The sequence below is a fragment of the Gadus morhua genome, chromosome 20 (assembly GCF_902167405.1).
Source record: "Gadus morhua chromosome 20, gadMor3.0, whole genome shotgun sequence".
NCBI classification, from domain to species: Eukaryota; Metazoa; Chordata; class Actinopteri; order Gadiformes; family Gadidae; genus Gadus; species Gadus morhua.
The window spans coordinates 9,577,895-9,602,095 of NC_044067.1; the positions used below are offsets into that span (position 1 = coordinate 9,577,895).

The 24,201-nt window shown below is 47.6% G+C and overlaps 1 protein-coding gene across 1 annotated transcript in view; it reads left to right on the forward strand.

The window, feature by feature from the left end:
* lrp1bb (low density lipoprotein receptor-related protein 1Bb) overlaps window positions 1–24,201 on the forward strand; it is a 229,017-nt gene that overhangs the window by 158,620 nt on the left and 46,196 nt on the right. The window contains exons 39-55 of the mRNA XM_030344004.1: window positions 297–448; window positions 1,226–1,350; window positions 1,643–2,014; window positions 5,644–5,833; window positions 7,850–8,054; window positions 11,292–11,484; window positions 12,688–12,813; window positions 13,257–13,385; window positions 13,765–13,884; window positions 15,173–15,286; window positions 15,571–15,720; window positions 16,130–16,252; window positions 19,981–20,100; window positions 21,262–21,390; window positions 22,089–22,211; window positions 22,478–22,618; window positions 23,247–23,434. Coding sequence (XP_030199864.1) covers window positions 297–448; window positions 1,226–1,350; window positions 1,643–2,014; window positions 5,644–5,833; window positions 7,850–8,054; window positions 11,292–11,484; window positions 12,688–12,813; window positions 13,257–13,385; window positions 13,765–13,884; window positions 15,173–15,286; window positions 15,571–15,720; window positions 16,130–16,252; window positions 19,981–20,100; window positions 21,262–21,390; window positions 22,089–22,211; window positions 22,478–22,618; window positions 23,247–23,434 — 2,700 coding nt within the window. The remainder of the gene's footprint in view (window positions 1–296; window positions 449–1,225; window positions 1,351–1,642; window positions 2,015–5,643; window positions 5,834–7,849; window positions 8,055–11,291; window positions 11,485–12,687; window positions 12,814–13,256; window positions 13,386–13,764; window positions 13,885–15,172; window positions 15,287–15,570; window positions 15,721–16,129; window positions 16,253–19,980; window positions 20,101–21,261; window positions 21,391–22,088; window positions 22,212–22,477; window positions 22,619–23,246; window positions 23,435–24,201) is intronic.

The following is a 24,201-nucleotide window of genomic DNA, read 5'->3' on the forward strand; positions in this document are numbered from 1 at the left end:
AAAATTGCATGTGGATGATGAGTATTTGACCATTAGTCTCAAACAGTGTCGGACAGCGCGTGTTCAAATTCGTGTTGTTCGTTTACAAATGTACTCATTGTAACCAGTCCAACTGTTTAATGCTACAGTTAAAAATCAAACATAGGCCCATAGAGAAGCCAATCACCTCATTGCCTTCAGTCCTTTTCAAGCGTGCCAAATTAGCAGAGGCGCTCAGCGTGTCAGCTCATCTCGCATTGTCTCATCCGGCGCAAAAAAGGCTGCGCCAGTGACGCTTATTTGCAAACGACTTCCAGGAAAACAGATTATACTGGTGTGACGCCCGCACCGACAAGATCGAGAGGATCAACCTGGAGACGGGCGAGGGCCGGGAGATTGTACTGTCAGCGGCCAACGTGGACCTCTTCTCTGTGGCTGTGTTCGGCCCTTACATCTACTGGTCTGACAGGTAATTTATAACATCCTTAAATGCACCATGCATGCACTGGCCTTGCAAAGTCTGCAGGACTAACCTGGCGTTAACCCTTGCCTTGAAAGGGTCCCCCATGGAAATCTTAAGGGAGGGGGGGATGCTACCTTTTCATGTAAATACCACAGGCAGGCCTCAATGTCGCCGCCAAGGGCAGATCCTAGGGCTTCTGTCAAGCTCTGTGCTTGCTCCACTTTAATAGAACCTTGTTTTCGCATGAAGAGACCACGCTGATGCCCTTTAACTTGTAAGCGGATCCATTGTATGCTTTTGTAGCCGTAAGCATGTGTTTTCACCAGCCTAACCGTTAATTGCAAGACGTGTGCAATCCTGCCCATCTGCAAAAATGAATTAAATTTGCTGCGAGGCTATCTCTGAATGGCGTCGAACATAAAATTGATTGGTCAATGTCTGAATTTAAATATATTTTAGTTGCCTGTATTCTCAGGGTAAAAATTCTAAATTAAATTGATAGTAGTATAATTTGAAGTATATTTTTTATGGCATGACTCATACAATAACAACCTTAGCAGACCCAGTCCAAAGGAAAAAACGGTAAGCAGAGGGTTTTAAAGAGCACAGAGGGATTAGGCTTCTTAACTCCAAGATGCTCACAGCTAGACCGAGCAGGGGCGGGGATAGGAACCAAATTCATTTTCATTTAAGTCCAGCACTCTGATGTCCAGAGTGAGTCTGACACTTTCGTAACTCTGTTGTTGTTGGCCTTTTAAATTCACTCTGTTTGGTGTCCCTCAGAGCCCACTCCAACGGATCCATCCGGAGAGGCTTCAAGAACGACGCCACGGACGCAGTGACCATGAGGAGCGGCCTGGGCGTCAACCTGAAGGACGTCACCGTCTTCAATCGAGGCCGGGAGAAAGGTGGAGGTTTCAACTTATATTGAATCGTGTCCGACACATAGATGAACACACACACACACACACACACACACACACACCCTTGTTGCTAGTTGCAAGCACTGTGTGGCATTTTTCTCGCTTTGATCGTGCACAGAGCCATTGATTTCAACCTGTTCCAAGTTTGATGTTTCCCAAACTGTGGAAATCACAACTCGACAGCAACATACAAAGTAACAATCAACTCGGGTGTGCTTTCCATGTTCTTTGCTGGCGAAGTTTGAACTCAATGATTCATTTTCCCTCCCCAACACAGGAACCAACCCCTGTGCCCGGAGTAACGGCGGCTGCCAGCAGCTGTGCTTCCACCTGGGCAGCGGGCGGCGCACGTGCTCCTGCGCCCACGGCCACCTGGCCGCCGACGGTTTCGCCTGCGAGCGCTACGAGGGCTACCTGCTCTACTCCGAGAGGACCATCCTCAAGAGCATCCACCTGTCGGACGAGAGCGACCTGAACTCGCCCGTGCAGCCCTTCGAGAAGCCCGCCTTCTTCAAGAACGTCATTGCATTGGCGTTCGACTACAGCCAGATGACGGCGGGCAGCAACCGCATCTTCTACAGCGACATCCACTTTGGAAACATCCAGATGATCAACGACGACTGGACGGGGAGGGTGATCATAGCAGAAAGTAAGGGATATGATTTTGGGGGGTTTAGTGCGGTTTAACACCCGTGTTTGGACATGTATTTTTGCTTAAAACTTAAACGTTACAAGTGCTTAGATTGCTTTGATTAATATCAAAACCGGCCTGTATTTGTGACAGGCTTCTATTTCGGCGAGAATTTTAATTCCATTCTCCGAAAGCAGGCAGGCTAATATTTGCGTGATGTTTTGATTAGATACAGAATAAGAATAAGCCTTTTACTGCACTTCACCCGATAAGAGGTGGCTGGAAAGGCCAGCAGACAGCGGGTTTTTTGCGTTCTCTGGCCACGGCTGACCTGACCGCAGAGCCCACAAAAGATGTGTCTGTTTTTAACTCAATAAGGAAATCTTGGGGCTTCACATCACAACGGTTGTGTGTTTGTATGGCATGTTTGGAGAACAGAGAACAAATTATACCCCTTATTGACAAGGAGGGTGTTATTTTTCTTCTATAATGGATAAGGATTCCGTTTCTGAAGCGACAGGTGACAGCCCTAGTTGGGATGATGATCCTTTATGTTGATATAATGGCAACAATGTTCGGGTTCAAAAGCTCTTTAAACCTTTTAGTAAGTCTGATTGAGTCCATTCGCATTTGAAGTATTAAGTGCATAGACCTTCAATTACATGTATTTCTGTGAGTATGTTGCATGGCTGCGTTCCTACATCAATAGTTTGAAAGGCGCGTGTATTAATATGTCAAAGAAGCCAATTAAGCTGTCAGATAGAATGGTAAGAGCTAGTCGTAGCTATTGATTAACTGGATTTCTTTGGTGTAACTGTCACACATTTTAAGCCCAAAACTGCTATAAAGTGTCTGTGGCAAATTTCCCATTTTGACACTATCCAACCTCTACATCTCAACTGCTTAAAACCGTAATAGGCCAGAGAATACACTGCCTCCTGATTGGCACAGATGGCGGTGCTGGATCTTAATCTCCCTTAGTCCTAGCCTTGATGGGCATGAGTGAAGCCAGATACACAGCAGAAAGACCTTGTTCTGCTTGACTGGAACCCTCTGTCATCCTGTAAGGCTGTCCTAAATCCAAGCTCATATAACTCCCATCCCAATGAAAGATTGGGGCTTGAGTTACTCCTGGCACAAGGGTCTCACCTCACCTATTCCCCATGGTCTTACCCCGGTCTGTAGAAATGAATCAAATGCACGGTAAGACATTGTCCTGCAGTGGGATTTGTCAAAGAACTATAATTATTGGAGGAATAAACAGCCATAATAATACATCTAAGGGAATTCCTAAGCACTGATTACATCCCTCAATACTTAAGCGGATGCCTGCTTGCCAAGCGCAAACAGCAAACAGCATAGAAAAGCTTAGTCAGTGGACTTAATTTCGGAATGCAAGAGTATTTCCATTATACCTCCTGTAATGCTCCACTAAATATTCTGCTTCCTACGCCAATGGTGAAGACCCCAAGTCCCGTTCCCCATTAAGCTGATTTGTATTGCGCAGCTACATGGTAAACAGACTGAGGTTCTGAAGAACCCCACATCCTTTTCATGTATCCGCTTCCTACAAAGTTTCTGTCTGCGCCCTGTCATTGAAGAAGGGTGAAGATGTTAATCATCCATATTTCCCTAATTAAACTCTGCGTCCCCTGTTAATTACTCCCCGGTCTAGACAACGATTTGTGGCTTACTCCAAGCTGTCACACACATTTTACGGCAAACTTTTAATTAGCAATCAGCTGACTCAGGTAGAGCCTGAAGTATTGTAGTCAATGCTTTATGGCTCTTCCAGAGGACCAGATTCTGCCCAAATCCCTTTGATTGACCACATGCTCACCATGACGACCAATTAGGGACTCCATTCATGGCAGACTGGGCGTACGCCATTAGAGCCTCCTGGAGGTCTTGGGGAGAGTTAGCTTGATGAAGTAGCAGCTGAGGAGCCCCCCAAATGGCAGACAGATGTTCTGTTGAGGGGAGGACAGCTTTTCCCTTTTTTTTAGCTGTTACGTAATGTGTTATTCTGAATATATGTATGTATATATATATATATCTATATATATATATATATTTATTTTTTTTATATATATGAGTGTGTGTTTGTGTTTGTATGTATGTATGTGTGTGTATATATATATATATATATATATATATATATATATATATATATAAAGACCCGGGGCTAGCACAGCATTCAGACAGTGAAGGTCATTATTGATGGATCATTTATTGATCTGCTGCAAAAAACTATTCTCAAGTAAATAATTGACCATTAGGAAACACATGCATTGCCTCTTTCTCTCTCTCTCTCTCTCTCTCTCTCTCTCTCTCTCTCTCTCTCTCTCTCTCTCTCTCTCTCTCTCTCTCTCTCTCTCTCTCTGTCTCTCTGTCTCTCTCTTTCTCTCTGTCTCTCTCTCTCTCTGTCTCTGTCTCTGTCTCTGTCTCTATCTCTGTCTTTCTATCTCTCCCTCCCCCTCTCTCTCGTGCCCTCGCTTCACGTTTGTTTTTCAGCCTGTCAATACATCGGTTACTCAACCCTGTAAGGTTGTTACAGTTCAAAAGTAGAACATTGTATGAAGATAGCATCAAATACACATTGAGTAATATTGCCCAAACAAACAGCTGTTACTGTGGGTGTTTGTCGATTTGTTAGGACAAGGGAAAGGAAATAACAGTAGAATGCTTCCTGTTATGAGCCATGTTATATTTTGCCTCATAAGTTTGCCTAATTTTGTCATGGATATTGCATTGGCAAACACTTTACCCTTTCTTTTATCACATACAAAACACAGAATTGGTGCTACTTGATTCTGAAAAGAGATGCTACATTTCCCGACAATCAATGTTGCAAGGAAAACCAGCTCAGTCTGAATTATCCCCAGTTGTGATGTAACTACATCTCATTGCAACATACCCATGTTTATTCCTTAAAAAATCCTGCACATTCCTGAACCTAGGATCTTTTCTGCCCATGCCCTAGCTTCAGCTTAATGTGAGCTAACTGTTAATTTCCTTTTCTCTATAATATCTTTCTATCCCTGACAGCTAAGAGATGTTTCATCTTCGCCAACACTATACCTCCCCTTTCAGTACATGAAACTGTAGTATTTGACAGACCAAGGAGGAGAGCGAAAATGGGTTGGAGCTTGCGGAGGAGGAATACTTAATTTTACTTACTCAAGTACATGTTGCTTTTATGCGGCATTGTATTCCCCATCCTAAATTGTCATTAGTTAAAGCTGTAATAGTTCATTTCTGACCACTAGCGGTTAGAGCGCACTTCAAAGTAATATTGTAAACAAACTGCTGATAAACCACTCCCTCCAAAAAATAACCTAATCACGCATCCGTGCGTAACAACTTCAATTAAAAACAGACCTGTCTATCTAATTGCCCTGCAAACAAAGAGGTCACGGTTGACAGTATTAAATCGATTGGTTTTCCAATTCATAGGAGGCAAGTTTCAAAACTAGACAGCGTAAAGGAAATGACAACTATGTATGAAATAAAACAATGTAAAACGTTTTGTGATTGTCACACACAATAGCCTCAGGATGTCTCCTTTTGACCGACTAAAGATCAACAATTTCATCAGTGTGCGGTTCACTGTTCCATCCGTCGCTTTGATTGTCTGTTTGTTGTAGATGTGGGCTCTGTGGAGGGCCTGGCATACCACCGGGCCTGGGACACACTGTACTGGACCAGCTCCACCTCCTCCACCATCAGCAGGAAGACTGTGGACCCCAAACGGACAGGCGCCTTCAGTCGACAGGCGGTGGTCACTCTGTCCGAGGAAGACCACCCGCACGTCCTCGCCCTGGACGAGTGTCAAAAGTCAGTGATATTGTCTTTTTCCTCATTATCATCATTGTTTTTTCTGTCAGTCTGCTCGATGTTTTTCCTGTTCGTACTCCACTATCATTTTAATTACGACGATGCATCAATGTTGTTTAGCGTGTCAGAGAGATGGCGTGATGCTGGCTTGGCTTTATGTATGAGTTGTCACAAACAGAATTGTCATTTTAGGTTGTAGCCTTTTTTTCACAAAACCAAATGGGATTTAAATTGATACAAACATGACACCTTACTTAGATACTAAATTCAGCCTAACTGAAATGCCTATTAAAGCACACCCCGTTCCCTTAGACACCACATCTTCCGTAGCTGTGTTAACTGAGCTCTTCCATGATATTTGTTACAAGGAGATTGCACATCTTAGACATTATTGCAAAGATATGATCTATCGCAACACTTTTATTGAAGTGGGAAGACAAAAAGGATCCTCTTTTCCTCTGTTTGTTTCTCCTTAACACAGCACTGCTCTCACTGCATCGAACTACACGATGCATCATCGAGTTTCATGTATTGAGATGATATTACAACCTACACCCTGGACAGAGCCCATATCCATGTATCCCTCTCCGCTGGCCCAGCTAAATTAATTTCTTGACCTCAGACTGTATCCTTGGTTGGCAATTTGGCACCATATCCATCCTCTCCAGAAATACTGACTGATAATTAGAATTTAAAGTGAAGTGATTAATTAGCAGCCACTGGCCGGTGGTTGCTGACTGAGTTCCTTATTAACCCTGGAGAGTAGTTTTCCCCAACTTCATAATGATGTGGAGTCCGAATCAGTGGAGAAAATGGGCACCTCACCTCGATCAACTCGGCTGAAGGCCTCGATGTATCATTTAGCCATTAAACATTTTTATATTCGTCCCCTTTGCTTTTGTCTGTGATTATCTCGCACCTCTGCACCCCACACTGTACCTTTGCACAGTAACTTAAGGAGAATGACATTGTGTTACTTAGCAGATGATTTTATCCAAAGTAACTTCCACCGACCAGATTTGTCATTCCTATTCAAATACCACACAGCCTTGAGCAATTTCTTTATTCCATTCCTTATAAAGGGGTAGCGGGAGTGGGCGCTAGTTACCGCTAGTTTAGCGGAATAGGTCAGGTGTCCAAACCCACCTGTAATAGTAGAGCATGTACGCCACCCAACCCTTCTGATTTTATCTGTCAAAATTCCCCAGCGTTTGTAGCTCTCACCCCGTTTGATCATCCTCTTCCTCCAAGGTCTTCCTATTGCCACCTACTTTGGTTAACTGCCTTGGGGACCCGACCGCTCTTCTACGTTTATGAAACTGAAAGGGGCAGGCGAAGAGCGTTCCTCAGCCCACCGTGGAAGGGATCTCATAAAGGCTTGGCTCAGCAGAGCTGATGACAGGTCACGGCGAGCCGCGTCGGCGGCGGCCTTAAGTTTGGTGTCTGAACACTGCCGGCGCCGCCCCCGCCTCCACCAGCACTTTAGAGCGGCGACGAATAGATTCTCCCCCTCATCCGCCGTAACTGTTTGTTTCCCCTCGGAGGAATCTGACAAGCTCCCCCCGCAGCTCTTTTTAAAAGCTGTCATGCCCACTCCAAGATTCAATTTCATTGAACACATATTTGTTTTTGCGCTCTTTGCTGAGGTGGTCTGAAATCATTCGGGACACAAAAATGACGCTCGCTGTTCTCGGAGAAACGGCACGGTTTGATGACATGGCCATGTCACCACAATGCAAGGTGCTACAAAATGAGTTGCGTGGTATATGTAATGTGCTCTCCGCAAATCTCAGCATTTATCACGATTGTGCGAGGCCATGCGAACATTTTGCATTTTTCCTGTTCTAAAGTCTTAAACACCTTCCCTCAAATTTGCATTCAAATTTGATATGACCTCATAACAATCAACTCCCAACCACTCAAATGAGAATAAGCCTATCTATAAACTCTAACATTTAAACCGCTGACCTCTAACGGCTAACCTTTTGGTGCTTTCTTGTTTCTGAAATCCTGCAGCCTGATGTTTTGGACCAACTGGAACGAGCAGAGGCCCAGCATCATGAGGTCGACACTGGCTGGCAACAACTTGAGGGTCATCGCCAGCACTGATATCCTGACCCCCAACGGACTCACAATCGATCACAAGGCAGAGAAGTTGTATTTTTCGGACGGAAGCCTGGGCCGCATCGAGAGATGTGACTACGACGGTTCTAACAGATATGTGAGTGTGATGGACTACTTTCTACGTTTCATGTATCACTTGTTTTTAGGAAATCTGGTGCTTTTGACGGTAAAGTGCTTTTGAATGTTCTCTATCCGACCAGCTGTTTCCGACCCAACGTGCTTTACAAAAAGAGCTCCTGTTTTTAGTGTGAATAGTTCAATGTCGCTTTGATTATTATTTGTTTTAATGTTTTATGTGTTTTCTGGAGTGGCTTTGTCACAATGGGATGGTTGAGATTTTTACCTTCAATTTCTAGCTTGGTCTGGCTTTTAAAAAAAAATAAAATTGAAAAATTCAAGGTACGTCTTTGACAGCAGACTAGCGGATGTCTGACCATCCAGGCTTGAATGCGTGTGATTTGAAAGCCGTCTCTCCCAAATGATGGAAATGTTTCAAAAGACTGAGAAACAAGGACACATATTCAGCGAGAGGACGTCAAATAGATGCGCCCTTGCCCCCACCTCCTCCTCCCTTCGGCTGAGATGAACCAATTTTCTTTCTGCCACATCATTGCTCATCCCCTATTGAGCTCCACAGGGACTTTAGCCTCCGCACAACGCTTCGGCCATGAAATACTTCTCAGCACTCGCTCTGCTCAAATTCCGTCGGCGTGCCAATGGTTTTCTTAATTATAGAAGTCATTTCCCTGATAAAATAAAAATCCCAAAAAGCTCGGCGGGGCAGTGTGGGCGGGCGGCGGTGGTGGAGATGGGGGTGATGGTGTTGGCGGTGGTGGCACAGACTCATTTTATCCCTGAGAGGTCGAATACATAATGTATTTTATCGGGGGCGGGGTGGACGGAATCGGTATGTTCCCCTCTGTAAGACTGTGCTAGTATTATCCTTACATAGCATGCGCAGGGACCATCACACCCCTTCTCTCGCCTTCCCTCCCTCCCCCCCCGCTCTTCCTTTGGCTGCGGGTTTCCAAGTTGCGCTTCACGTGACCTCGGCAAGGGCCAGCGCCTTGGCCCCCCCGTCCAATTTAGCTTCCCATACATTTGCACAAGTGGGGTCGCAAAGGCGCTCCGAGAGTCGCCGCACGTGCCCTCGGCTCGGCCTGGCTCCTTTAATGAATGCTTTATCATTGACCCGCTTCACGCACACACACAGACACACACACACACACACACACTTTCGACTTCCGCGCACACACTTCCCCCCCATTCCGTAGGTGCACAGTGTAGTCCGTCACTGGGCCAATTAAAAACAGGGAAATGAAGCAGAGCTTAGTCGCCCTGGAGCAGGGGCTGCGGCGCTGAAAGAGCTGCAGGGAAGAGGTGGTGGTGGTGGTGGTGTGGGGGGGAGTCGTTTGGGATGGTGGGGTTAGGGTTGGAGACCCACCCGAACGCTGATGCTGATTGCAGGGATGGAAGCATGTCCTGGTGGGTCGGGGAGGGGGGGGGGGGATTGCCATTCTCAGCAGAGCGGGAGAGAGACGACCTTTCCAAGACATAGAGACAGGGAATATTAATTAGGAGCTGTGTCGGGTGGTGTCGTCGGATGTCTGATTTGACATGCTCAGAGACTGGAAATGGATGGCACGTATGTCAAATGAAAGCAACGTTTATTTAGTTGGGGTGTTAACGGGGCAGCGTTATAGATGACAGGTTTTGCACAACTAACGGGAAATATGCTTGTCTTTGTAAATCTGTAATCCGAGAGGCTGTGGATGTGAAAGCAAAACTTTGCCTCATCCCACTTAATTCCTTCTCAACCTAACCTTTTAACCGGTCGAAATAAAGGTCTGAAATATTCGAGATAGTTTCCAAACCATGTATGTGCCTCATATATTTTTCTTATACAACTGCAAACCATTGTGGCAGGGATCTGAACTAAATACATTACTGCCCGCTCGATAGTTAGCGCAAGAGTAATTTGTGGTGGGCCTGGGCATACGACCGTCTCCTAAATCTAATTTCCTATCAATACCCTCCGTCCTTACCCATCTGGCGTTTTATCTCTTACTCTCTTCTGTAACTTCTCTCCCTCTCTCTCTCCCTCTCTATCTCTGGCTCTGGGTCCCACTCTCTCCCTCTCTCCCCCTCCCTCCCTCCGTCTCTCCCCCACTCCCCACTGAAAGGCCGGTCGTGGCTTCCTCACGCAGGGCGCCTTTTAATCAACACCTGTCCTATTAATCCCATCATGGCGCAGTGCTAATATGATTCTGCTTACAAGCGTGTCCCACTAATGGCTGAGAGTTACAGCAGCGGATGGAGACCGCACTCCCTCCCCACCCAGCCTGTTCCTTCCTTCCTATGGTGACTGTGGGCGGGTGGGGGGTCCCTAAAGAAGCCATCTGATGGATTCCTGCCTCCCTGCCAATGACACTGTCATTTACTCCCCCAACATCTGGGTTAAGCAGTCGCGGGGGCGGGGGTTGGGTGAGCTTTTGATTAATGACCCGAGACGCCATTACGCCTAGCCGTTTATTACTGCGGGCGCTTCTCGAACAAAATCTGCCGGAACCCCGCATTCCCGCTAACCTTTAGCCACACTCGCCTCCTCATCAAGGAAGCCCCTGTTACGGGACCCACACCCCACAGGTGATCCGAGGCTCATCCCGAACCACTACCACAATACTTATTTTCGAATCAGACGCCTGTTATGACAATGCTGTTTGAAACCCAGGACCATGGTAGCAGCTTTAGATTCCAACCTAGTCTTACTAATCAAATCTATAGTCTGATGACTAATGACTATAGATTTGATACCTATAGTCTGATTCGAGATTTGATTAGAGGAGCGCAAATCTTGGTGAACGGGGCGTTTTGCTCTCTCTCGCTACATATTTGTTTCAACCAATCATGTTCCTGGAGGCAGAGATCTGCAAGCACGTTATTGGCTTACAAACCCGGGCCAGCAATTACGAACTTTACCAACACTATTGAACTGTAGAGAAAACCTCTGTAAATGTTTGAAACTAACAACTGGCCACGAGAGATACACAAAATTCCCTTCTGAAAGCCTCCTATACTTGCGCAAATTAGTTTCTCTTTGCAAGAATATCTCCATAATGACCCAGGAAACAAGGCATAATTCCAACCTCTTTACGTTTTTGGTTTCCTGCCCAGGCTCTGTGCTGTCACCCCCCAGAAGTTCTGCTATAATGTAGTAGGACTGCCGGATCCCAGTTTAATTCCAGCCTGTAACGGTTCTGCCTGACACACAAACACAGCAGAGCCAAGTGCAAGAGGGCAACCCCTCGGATTCATCTGTGCTCCACGACTCCAGGTCATCGTCAAATCAGGGCCCGGGACCTTCTTCGGGCTGGCCATACACGGAGACTTCATCTTCTGGTCGGACTGGGCCCGGCGGGCAGTGCTGCGCTCCAACAAGTTCACGGGAGGGGACACCAAGGTGCTGCGTGCGGACATACCCCACCAACCCATGGGGATCATCGCCGTGGCCAGAGACACCAACAACTGTGAGTAGTGGTCTCCGTGGTGTGGCGCTCTGAGCTTCACTCTCACCCCACTGGTGGAGAGCCATGATGGTTTGTGGCTGTGAAAGTGAATGCGCGCATGGTGTTTGGTTGTTACTTGGCTGGCGGTGTCTTTGTATTTCTTTGTATTTGTTTCATGCCAGTTTGTCCTACCTTACCTTCTAAAGTAAAGGCAAGTGTTTCTAAGAACGATAATCTAGACCATGTGGGATTAAAAACTAAAATGCTGACGTAGTAAACATGCGAAATATGATTGTCCCGCTAAGCATTTTGCTAAATATTTATTTGCGATGCAATTAATAAAACAGCATCCCCCTAACGAAGGTATATTCTCTAAAGTGTAGTATAGTTTTTTAGCTGCAACTAGGACAGAGGCATGGGCTGTAGGTAGTTCCCAGTGGTTCTTCTCCACTGCCAAGAGATCCTTTGGCTCATTTTTTATCTGGTTAGCACAAAGAATAATACACATGACTCACCTCACCTTGCTTTTTCTAAAAAGCACACTTTTAGTGGGCCTTCCAGCTAGTCGACTTTCTACATCGGGGACCTAGTATGGACGCCTTAATGTTCAACTGCCCCACCTGCATGCCCTCATCGTGTTTACTTGGACCAAGAGGGACCAAGAGGTGGTTTCCCCCCCCCCCCTTCCCCTTCTGTGTCTCATAAATTTAAAACACAAAGCACAGGGTTCCCAATCACACAGGCTTTATCAGTGCTGTGTGTCCCCTCTGCCAACACCGGCTCCTTGGTGCTGTATCTTTTATCCCTTAAACTCCACATTTTTGTGTTTATTTTAACTCTGCATACCGGTCTCCAGTTGGCATTTCCCCCCCCCCCCCCATCTCCTTCCTCTTTGTCTGTGCCGCACAATAGAGGAGCTGCTATTGTTACCATCCTCCAAAGTCAATAGGCTGCATCACACTTCATTGCCTCCCTCCACCTGGTGTGGTGAGCGAGCCAGTGAAACAGCGTTGTTTGCGGATCCACAAATAGAGCTCTCGAGGCTAAGTCCGGGTGCATCCTTGTGAAGCAGTAATTGTTTTGGCGCACTCTCGACGGGCTTAGCACCTGATTTCCAACTCTCCCCTACCTATTTATTCACCGCGGGTTGTGTCTTTTGTCCCCCGACATCACGTGGTGTCTGTGTGTATGTGTGTGTGTTTGTGTGTGCGTGTGGTCCTGCAGGCGAGTTGTCGCCATGCCGACACCAGAATGGAGGCTGCGGTGACCTCTGTCTGCTGACCCCGGACGGCCGGGTTAATTGTACATGCCGGGGCGAGCGCGTGTTACTGGACGACAACAGATGCGTGTGTAAGTCACAGGAGCCGGAACATTGAATTACACACGTCCCAAATTGTCCCCTCCCATGATGAACTGCTGAATATATTATATGTTGAACCTAATGCTGATTGAGTAGTGAGTATTTGCTCTCTATTCAGAAAGTGTATCCGGTTTCTAAAAACAAAATGGCTTCTTCTTGTCTTCATGATGACTTCATGATATCCTACAATCTGGCAAGTGAGAATTAGAAACCGCACTCTTAAGATGGTGGAAAGGAAATAGTCAGAACACCACAAGGGAATTGACCCCCCTCCTGAGTAAACTGCATCGTTGCAAATCAATTAACATCCCCATATTCACATCTACAATTCAGGAAAGGCTTAGAACTATTGGTTCCGGCTCGATAATAGCTGTTTTAATTGACCCAAGGGTCTATCCCCTGCCTTCCCCCCGTTCATGTTCACCTTTTGCAGCAGAGAATTCCTCCTGCAACATACACACAGAGTTTGAATGCGGGAACGGCCAGTGCATTAACTACCAGCAAACATGTGATGGAGTGGCCCACTGCAAAGACAAGTCGGACGAAAAGATGCAATACTGTGGTGAGTAGAAACACCTAACAACATGGTGTGCAGGCGTGCCCGACTTACAACCATCTGCATGTCAGACTGGAATCCCCCATGAACAAAGCCCCGAAGACCGATAGAACGGAAGGTTGAATGAGGTGCATTGTGGGGAAGAATGCATATATTTTGACAAGAAATACCTTTCCATTGCTAGTAGAATAAAGATGCTTGTTTAACAATATCAATAAACCATATTTTTATAGCAGCTTTTAAAACAATGTTTACAGATGTCAACAATGTTTGCTCTTACTCACAATAAGAGCAAATCACTTTATACTACTTTGAATGAAACGTTATTTTCATTGCCCAATTCCCCCCCCCCGTCCCCCGTCCCCCCGGTCCCCGTTCCCCCCAGACAACCGGAGCTGCCGGAAGGGCTTCAGACCCTGCTACAACCAGCGCTGCGTAGCCAACAGCCGCTTCTGTGACGGCACGGACGACTGCGGCGATAACTCGGACGAGGCCTTCTGTATCAGTGGGTGACCTCCTCTTCCTCCTCCTCCTTCTCCTCATCCTTCCTCCTCCTCCTGTTCTCCTCCTCCTCCTTGTCCTTGTCCTCTTCCTCCTCCTCCTCCTCTTCCTCCTTCCTGCTCCTCCTCCTCCTCCTGTCATCCTGCTTCCACCTCCTCCCAGCGTGAAAGGTTCTGTTCCAGCCAAGGTCACAGCTCCATGCCAGGCTACCCTTGCTGTGCTTAGTCCATGCTAGGCTACTTGCTGTGCTAAGCCCCTCACTGACTCGCTGATATGCAAGGCACGAGGGGAGGGGGAGGGGGGGGGAGTGGTCTGTGGGCGATCATACCGAGAGCGTGTTCGGGAACATCCGCAACGCTTCAATTTGTTCAAGGACAGAACACCTGACTAAATTGTGATGCGTTTTTCAACCCATGGAACCCAATGCTATTGAACCGTTATATAAACCGCCACGCACGTTAGCAAAACTGTTTAAATAATTCAAAACAGATGCACCCAGTGACCTTAGGAGTGGACTGGAGTCTCGAAGGCCTGCATCGATCCGTCTGCGATACACACGGCCCAATCAATCCAGTATTGCCATGTTCTCGCCAATACCAAGCCTCCTTTTCTTTAGCCATGATGTCGATGAACATAGTTGGCCGATAATGGGAAAGTTCAAAACGTTTATTGTGTACCATAGCTAATTTTTTATCTCATTAAAAGCACCAGCTGGCAGAGGTATTTCTCATCATTAATGGAAAAACATTTCAGAGGAAGCCCTTCCAGGAACAACTGGTCGGGGTTCTGCCGGCGTGCGTCCGTCTATTAATGAGGAATAAACGATGACCTCATTGTAATCACCACGGAGATGACAACGGAAAGCGTCTCAGAGGAGCGAGTTCAAACTGTGGATTTAATCACAGAGTCAAGCGACACCAACGGCTGAATCGGACCACCTCTCATAACTACGCTGCCCTCCCAAAGCCTCAACATTGTAGAATAACGGAATAAAGGATTGCCCTCATGGCTTTCAGTGATGGCCAGGTACCAAGTCCTCCAGAAATGACATGTGTACCATCCCTATTATACGCTCCTAACACAAACCATGGTAACACATCACGATCCCACACGCTTTCTTCCTCCGGTGGGCTTTACAGATTTAAACCTATGTGAAAAAAGAATCCATTTCCCACCCAGACGGCTAGGTGCTAAACATCAGAGAGGGAGCTTTACCTGCATCCGTCTCTGCATGATCTGCTCAATCCGCTCAGCAGCCGACCCCGTTTTGAAATGTTAATTCTGCCTCCCAGATGTCACGTGCAGCGCATCGGAGTGGGCCTGCCACGACGGGAGCTGCGTCTCCGGCTCAGCCTGGTGTAACCAGGTCATCGACTGTGCTGACGCCTCCGACGAAAAGAGCTGCAGTAAGTCCTTTTTGTGTGTATGTACACCGTGCTTTGCATAGCAATAAAGTCCCGTCCCGCCGCCCCTCACCACATCCCCCTCCACTGCTTAAAACAGAAGGCAGCACATGGTCTCATCCGCTGACAGATCAATTGGATCCACTGACTTAAACCCGTGTCTGCCACTCCTTCATCGAAAACCCCCCCCCCCACCACAAAGCCTGTCTTCCTCCACACTGTATGTATCGTGTCAGACAGTGATCCTCTCCTGTGTGTGTGTGTGTGCGTTTTCTTTTGATATTCAGACCACACAGACTGCTCTCACTTCTACAAGCTGGGTGTGAAAGAGAGGGGCTTCATCAGCTGCAACTCCACCTCGCTGTGCGTCCACCCGTCGTGGATCTGCGACGGCGCCAACGACTGCGGCGATTACACCGACGAGTCCAACTGTCAGGGTAGAGTGTTTTCCGCCTGCGCCTCCCACCGGCCGACCTCCATCCCCTCCCTGACCCCTGTTTGACACCCCCCCCCCCCCACCCCGGCACAGGCGAGGGGAGGAGAGGGCAGTGTGTCATCCTCGTACCGCTGAGGAAAATTGCATCAAAAAGTAATCCAATTGAATCGTTATGAAACTGATCACATTTCATAAGGCTATGAACCCATTGGATTTGTTCTATTTAATCGGCTAATGTTATTAAGAAGAACCTGAAAGCTAGAAATTAGAGAGAGACGGAGGTAGCGAGAGCAAAGGGATGTGCGGACTGGGATCATGACGATCAATCGTGTTAATTCTCTAACACGAGGCCCTGGCTTCTCCACTTCCTCCGGTGTCTCTGTCCTCCCCCGGGCGCGCCCCCCCAGCAGTGTCCCACGCGCAGCAGTGTGAGGAGGGTCACTTTGCGTGTCCCAGCGGGAACTGCATCTCCAGCGTGTGGCTCTGCGACGGCCAGAAGGACTGCGAGGACGGGGCCGACGAGTTCCAGTGCGGTGAGTCATGTCGGCGAATGCACTGAGCGGATACACACGCGCACGCACGCACACACGCACACACAAACACACACACAGACATAGAAACACACACACACACGCATGCAAGCACACATGCAAGCACACACACACACACGCAAGCACAAACACGCACAGACACACACACACATGCACGCAAGCACACACGCACGCACCGGGAAGCACCTTTTGTGCAAACGCATAGGAGTGTAGAGGTTTACTAAAGCACTGAATGGTTTCCAATGGCGATCAAGAGCAACATGAATGAACGCCATCAAAATCAGTGTAAACAACTTAGGCAAAGTTTCAGATCTCTGCCTCCGCATTCACTCTGCCTCCCCAAAACACGGTTAAGAAACCAGTGACGGGGAGGCCTCGGTGCTTAATGCCACTCTCGTTAGGCTGGGCTCGGAGACACACACACGGCACCGCCTGGTTGGAAAGGCAAATATTTCAGCAGCTTATGCGATGTTATCCCATTTGTGGTATGAAGCAGTGGTAATCTTAATGATGCAACCCTCAATTGGATTTCCAACTAAATCTATTTACCGTGACAGAAAAAGGGTCTGAAATGGTAAAGTAAAGCAACGACACAACATTGAAATGGGTGGGGATTCACCACGCGTTGAGTTTGAATTTGTTTAACTACATTTTATTTGACGTGTTTACTACAACAGCGTTTTCCTTCGGGCATTGATGCTGCCTAACCTTGCTTTGTTGTGAGTGGACGTTCTGCGTAAGCCTGATCCATTCGATACATGTCCCAGGGAAGGCAATATGAACTAAGTACTGAGCCTGAACTGAGGAGATCTTCCCGCTGAATAAGAATGGTATCACAGCCATAACAGTGTAGATCTTAACTCCACATATTCAACCTTTGTTTGGGTGTGGGTGAAATATTTGCATATAATTGATTCTTTCTGCAGTCTACCCTCTTGTAGTTTTCCTTCGTCTTTGCAATGTGTATTCTTGCATTTAATTAACTTCATCATTCCGGACACCGCGTGAGCGTGTGGGCTTAGATAGTAAATCACCTTAGGTGACCTTGGCATTAAAGATCCTAATGGCTAAATTATAAACAATTAAATGCTGTGTTATATTTAAATGAACATGATGTATACAGGTGCCTTCTCTTGTGCTTTCGTGTGGTCTTTCACCATTCCTAATGTAGTTTTTTTCTTTCTGTTTCGGTACGGCCGTCTATTGCCTATAGATTAGATAGATAAACAAAGGTGAAGGGTATTACCTGTACCACGCTGTAGACTGTAAAGTACAGTAGACAGCCCCTTATCTCCAAACCAGGACACGAGTGTCAGGACCGGAATAAAGCAATTTATCTCAGATCAAACATTGCCTCTACCGCAGTCGGGCTTTCTAGGGCAGAGTAAACCTTTTGTTGTGCATGCTGTTATTTCCAGAGATACCCTCATCGACTCACCTCCCCTTCGGTATTTCCGCGGCCCGGATCTCAGGGAAGGCTGGCGGTTTACTCTTGATTATCCACCGCCTGTCTGGGGAACAGCCCCACATCACAGTGGGATGATAAAAAAAGTAAAAACAACAGGGTACCTAATGAGCCATCAGCACTGGCTGAGCGTGGGGGGGAGTGGGGTTGGTGTATGGGGTGGGTGGGAGAGGCATGTGGATGAGCGGTGAATTCAGAGGACCACCAGAGGCTGGGCCGGGAGAGCCCTCCTTGCCCATGCTTTTGATGCTGCCTAATGAATGCGTAACTTAGCATGACAAAGTAAAAGGTCCCTCCAATTAAGGCGCATCAGTAATCGAGCCATGGGCGACGCGCGTGCAATCGAATCCTGCAATCGGTCCATTATCTGAGTCACTGCTGTGTCACCGCTTCTGCCATTAACGCGAGAGGGGAGGACAACAAAAATACGAGGGTGCTTTAGATGTTTGTTTGTGTCTGTGCTTGACACGCGCACGTGCACGTGCACATGTACGCATGCTGTCAAGTAATTATTTTTAACAATGAAAGCACTCACAAAGTGACAAAATCGGGCAACTTTGCAAGCAGGCATATCTATTAATTTCAGCATTGTTGCAATGACTCTTTATCAGCACTAAACCGCTTATAGCCAACCTGCAGTCAGACTGTAAGGTCGGGGAGGGTTGACCTTCAAAGGGCAGGCATGGACAAATTGAACGGAGCGACTTTGGAACGAGTTAATGCTTAAGAGTCCTCTTGAACCTCAATCAATGTCAGAGTGCCTGAATTGCGCAAGCGGGGCGCAAAGACAAATGACGTAATCCGGTCCCTCGCAGGGTTCATAAGGCGATTTGTCACGCGCCACAAGCAAGCGACACAACCCGGGCGTCCACAGAAACGCTGCGGCCAAACCGGGTCTATCTATTCTGAGTTGTGCATGTACTCTGTATGAATGCTGTGTGCGCCAGTCAAACAGTTGAGACACACACATACACACCCCCTTTGCCCTTTCCTGCATAAAAGGGCAAAACATGGTTCTTATTAAAGCAATCCAGTCGGCCATTACGGGTAGAAAGGCAGTTCTTGGAAATTAATTTATCGTTGTCAATGTTATTCATATCTTATCAAATTAATTTTCTTTCTTCAATTGGCTGTGAATGCAGCTAGATTAGTGCATGACACACTTCCATTCCTTTATCTGGAAGCCTCATTGGCACAAGTGTGAGAAGATAACATCTCAGAGCTTCAATAGCTTATTTCAGGACTGCTATGAATTGCGCCACAAATGCCTTTGGAACTTTGGAATAGCTTTTTTCAGTAGACAATATTCCCATTTCTCAGAGTTAATTATCATATAAAAAGCCTCAGCCATTGATAATATAACGGAAAAGGGAATGTGGTTTGGGGATCTTTGAAATTCAGAGTTTCTCATCCCATAACAAGGAATATCTGTCAGAACGAAGTGTAATATGCTTTTCCACAGAGAAAGACAAAATGGAAAGAAAATGAAATATGAAAGGTTGTCTTTGATACATTTCACTCCAACGTAGAACCACTATTTTGCTCATATATTCGAAGCAGCTGTTGGCATTTGAAATGCAAATCTGGTATGTCACGCAGGAAATCTAAATAATCAGGATGCATAGGCGCCGGTATGTCACATTTATCTCGTCATGACCTTCCATCCGCCTCTCAAAGCAGGCAACGTAAGAGGGGTGCGTCAGGAAAGAGGAACCAATGGAGGAACCAAAGCTCCTTTTGGTGACGGAAATAGCCCAAACACAAGTTAACATTTTTGATTGGGCTCTTAACACATTGAAACGCTGATCTCATGCTCATCGCCCACAAAGACCCACGCACTCCGTCCTAACCCCTGCCTTCCACACACATCTCCAGCCACCGGCCCAAAGGGGACAAGAGAATAATCATTTTCTTGGATCGATATTCATTATCATCTCTTTCCAGGGGTAAACAAAAAGTTAGATTTTGAATGACGCCCGTGCAGCACAGTAAACCGTCTGCAACCAAAACAAAAGTAATATACTGCACGGCGCGGCCCGGGCAGCAGTGTGCCATAACAACAAACAGCTGGAAAACAAACTACAAAACAAAACCGATAATCCCTGCACAGTTGTTTGCTGGAAAACCCAAAACAGAAACAGAAAAGCCTGTATCGCGTGGCGTGCTGCGCGCGTTCACAGTCGCGCAATCAACGGTTGATGTTCTCCTCGGTTTTAAACCGTTACCACCCTTTTGCTCCGCGTAGACTCGTCCTGCCTGTGGAACCAGTTCGCCTGCTCCAAGAACAAGTGCATCGCCAAGCAGTGGCTGTGCGACGGCGAGAACGACTGCGAGGACGGCCTCGACGAGAGCCTGCAGATCTGCGGTGAGTCGGTCGAAACACCACTCACCCCGGTCTCCCACTCACCTGTCAGCGGGAGTACCGGGGCTGACACCGAAGGTGTTTCCACAGCCTACCGTGTGCATCGAGAACAGAAGGTAGAGAGAAAGAAAGAATGTTAATGAGACAAGCGTGGGCATTTCTGATTTTCCCGGAACAGGCGGCAAACCTGGCAAATGGATTTTTTTTTGTATCAAGGGGGCCAGGAGGCAAAGACTTTCGCAACGGTGTGAAAGTGATGTACCTGTAATGAATGACCACCTTGTGAAACGTAGGAAAAACAAGGGGGATCCTCCAGCCACAGGAATAGAGAAGTGTTACTATGCACATTGTTAAGTAATTGGATTGTTATGAAATGTCGAGGAAATATTAATGAAATAGCCCACAGGGCTTCTTTTTTTTTCATTTGCACAATTCAAACAAAAAACCAAGGGAAATGCGTTTAAGCTCGGTCCGCTTAATTCACCGTTGTGTTTACTTTTATATCAAAGCTCGGGGGGATGATTCTTTGGTTTCAGCTTAACAACGCAAGCATGTCCCCTCGACGCCATCCCCGGAAAATCCCCTTGTGCAAAATGTAATGAAATGTAAAGAAGCCATCCAAATATAGTCACAAGTATAATAACTGTTTCGTAACACAAAAGAAAATATACTCAGACGGTACTTTTACATGTGACTTTATATCCTCCTGACTCTTCATGTCTGGCTCCCTCCATGCTTTTCTCTCCTCCTTGGTATTGTCTCTTTAAGGGCACTTTCACCATTTTGTTAGCCTCATAGCATAACTGCTTGCAAATTGTGAAATCTAACCTAACTTTTCCCTCCTAACCCTGCTGAATCACTGCGCCTCATTTGCTATATCCTAAGCCAATCAGAGTGCTTCTTACATTCCATAATCACTATCTGCCTAAGTCATCCAGTTGACCAGTTGAATTTTGACACTAAATACAAGATGAACCTTTAAATAGGACTTAGCCAATCATGCTACGAGGCTAACGATTAGCTTCAGCTCCTCAATGTTCATGATTAGCTTCACCTCCTCCATTGTCAAATCGGGACCTTAGAGTGTTTTGTCTGTGTCTCGTTTCTAGTTGCATAAATTATAAACAGAATTGGGTAAATAATGAATCCGTTGTGGCGGGTTAGGCTCCGTGACGTGCGCCCCGGGGCTCTTCAGCTGCCCGGGGTCCTTCGCCTGCGTGCCCAAGCGCTGGCTCTGCGACGGCGAGAGGGACTGCCCCGACGGGAGTGACGAGCTGTCTGCGGCCGGCTGCGGTAAGTCGCTCACCACAACGGAACTGACCCGACACACCGCCCTACACTGGGGCCAGCTAGTGCAGCGTTGTTGGGCTGTTTCCCTGCCAGATGCTACCTCTACGAGTTTGAGCCCCGTCACCAATGTGCCAACGAGCAAGCCTCTGTTCCTGCCCATGAATGACATGTGTCTGTTTTTACTTGTACTATAAGTCCCCTTAGGATGTAAGCGTCGATAAGAGTGTGACAATGACGACATCACTGTATACAGTGATGGTATTAAATAGGGATGATTGGCTGATGGGGATTATGAATAGTGCAGCTTTTGAGTCGCTGGTATGTAGTGTAATTACAACATCGACATGTAATCCGTTTTCTTTTTCCACAACCATAAAACATGCCCCGTTCCCGATTCACCCGGCGTTCCTTCTGACGTGCTGACACGCTCGGCATCCGATCTCTGAATCAGATCTGTTTCCCCGCCATCTGGATCTTTCTGTATGCTAATCACCTCAAAAGTTACAACCAATCAGGGAACTCAACTTCCCCCCCTGTGCATGAGTCAAACGGAAACATGAAAATCATGTTTATTTGCCACTTCTCCTCCTCTCTGGAAAAACGTCTACTTCCGTTTGTACAGTGTGCCTCTCGCGACGAGTCACCGATGAACACGGTAACAAACACAGAGCCTGTGTTTGTGTCTCTCTCCCGTGCGCTAGCGCCCAACAACACGTGCGACGACAGCTCGTTCCGCTGCCGCAACAAAGCCTGCATCCCCCAGAGGTTTGTCTGCGATCACGACGACGACTGTGGGGACGGGTCCGACGAGTCGGTCGAATGTGGTGAGTGGATGTCTCTCTCACTCTTTCTCACTCCCTCCCCCTTTTTTTTTTCTTTTTTTTCTCTGGGAGGGCTTTTTCACACATTTTTTTCCCCATCTCAACGGCCATGACAGGCAGCCCCTCAGAAGTCAAGTCAAGCTACCAAGCTTATCTGTCGCCGGGTTGGGTACTGTCAGTTCTGACATGGGGCCTACCCCACCTCCTCCTCCTCCTGCTCCTCTCTCTCTCCCTCTTCCCTCTGCCTCTCTGTCTCTGTCTCCTTGCAGTCTATCGCTCCTGTGGATCGGAGGAGTTTCGCTGCAGGGACGGACGCTGCCTCCTCAGCTCTCAGTGGGAGTGTGACGGCCACGCCGACTGTCCCGACCGCTCCGACGAGCTGCCGCTGAACCTCAAGTGTCTGGCCGCAGGTAAGACCGCCGCCCACCGCTGTGAGCCGCTGTTGGCTCGCTGTTCTCGCTCAGCGGGAGGGGGGGGGGGGGGGGGAGGGGGCGCTCTTCATCACTGTCATTCTGACAACCGGCCCTGGGAGAAGAAACAGCGGCAACATATGGCGGGAGCGAAAAGAGTAAAAAAGTACGGGGGCGCGAGTTTCCCTGTGAAGGATTTGGAATTTATTCCAAAATAAAAGGCAAGCGATTAGACTTGTCGAGTCCGTCTTTGTTGTTACAACGGGTGACATGGCGCGATTTTGTGCTCGCAATTCATGCCAGGAGCTCAGAGCGGTCCTCACAAAGCACCCTAGCGTGGCGTTCTTTGAGCCGTTCAATATTGATCTGTCATAAACCAGAAAAAAAAGTGATATTTTCCAACATGTGCCAAAAGTGCCCTTGACAATTTCCAGAAGGCACTAGAAAATGTTATACACTGGAGGGGGAATAAAAAACATTGTCAAAAATGGCACATCCCCTACCCTGGCGCCCGCCCACCCGAGGATACGTGTGTGTTCTTCAGGCCCCCTGCGATGATCAACACGTCCATATGTTTCCTCCTCCTCTGTGTCACTCATCGTCTCTCTCCTTCCTGTTCCCCTCACAGGGAGTCTGTGCAACGGCTCCTTCTTCATGTGCTCCAACGGCCGCTGCATCTCTCAGGCCAGCCTTTGCGACGGGCGCTCGGACTGCGGCGACGGCTCCGACGAGAGGAACTGCAACGTCAACGAGTGCCTGAACCGCCGTGTCAGCGGCTGTACGCAGGACTGCCAGGACCTGCCCGTGGGGTACAAGGTAGTGGCCCCCGGACACGCAGGCCGACTCTCAGGGTTGGCTCTGTGGTCAACATGAGCCTGACATAAGGCCCCAAGCCACACCTCATGAGCTTCTCCCATCAGATACATAATCAAACACAGCGTCAATGTGAAACACGACGGACACACGGATAACGTGTATTTGCGGGCCTATTGCGGTCCCGTCAATCCCTAACCGGTATCCAAATTGAGCTACTACACCCGTCAACCAACTTTTCCTTTTTCTTTCATTTCCCGATCCCAGTTCCCTCCAAGTATTACGTCAGAAGTTTGGAGAGCTTGTTCCTCCATCTTTAATCCATCTAAAGGGATCGTCTGTGGCGTGGCCATGAATGATTAATGAGAGATAATAAATAAAGCCCCGCTGTCTACATGATAGAGCACACACACACACACACACAAACACACGTGCACGTGCGTGTGCACACACACATACACCAGCCGTGTGTGCGAGTAGAACACACGCACGTGGCACACAGACACACAGCCATAAATTATTTTCATGTTACAAAAGTGACCTTGATGGCTGTAATGTGGTTCTGAATAGCGCGGGGGAGGATGCAAGAGCTGGCGTGTTTCGAAAACACAGATTTGACAGGCGAGTCCGCGCAGTGGGGGTGTGTGTGTGTGTGTGTGTGTGTGTGTGAATCTGGGTCAAGGTCCAGATCGCGCTGCCGCGATCTAGCGGTCATCACCGTTGTCAGAGTAGAGTGTCTGTCTGACACCCCCACACACACACACACACAC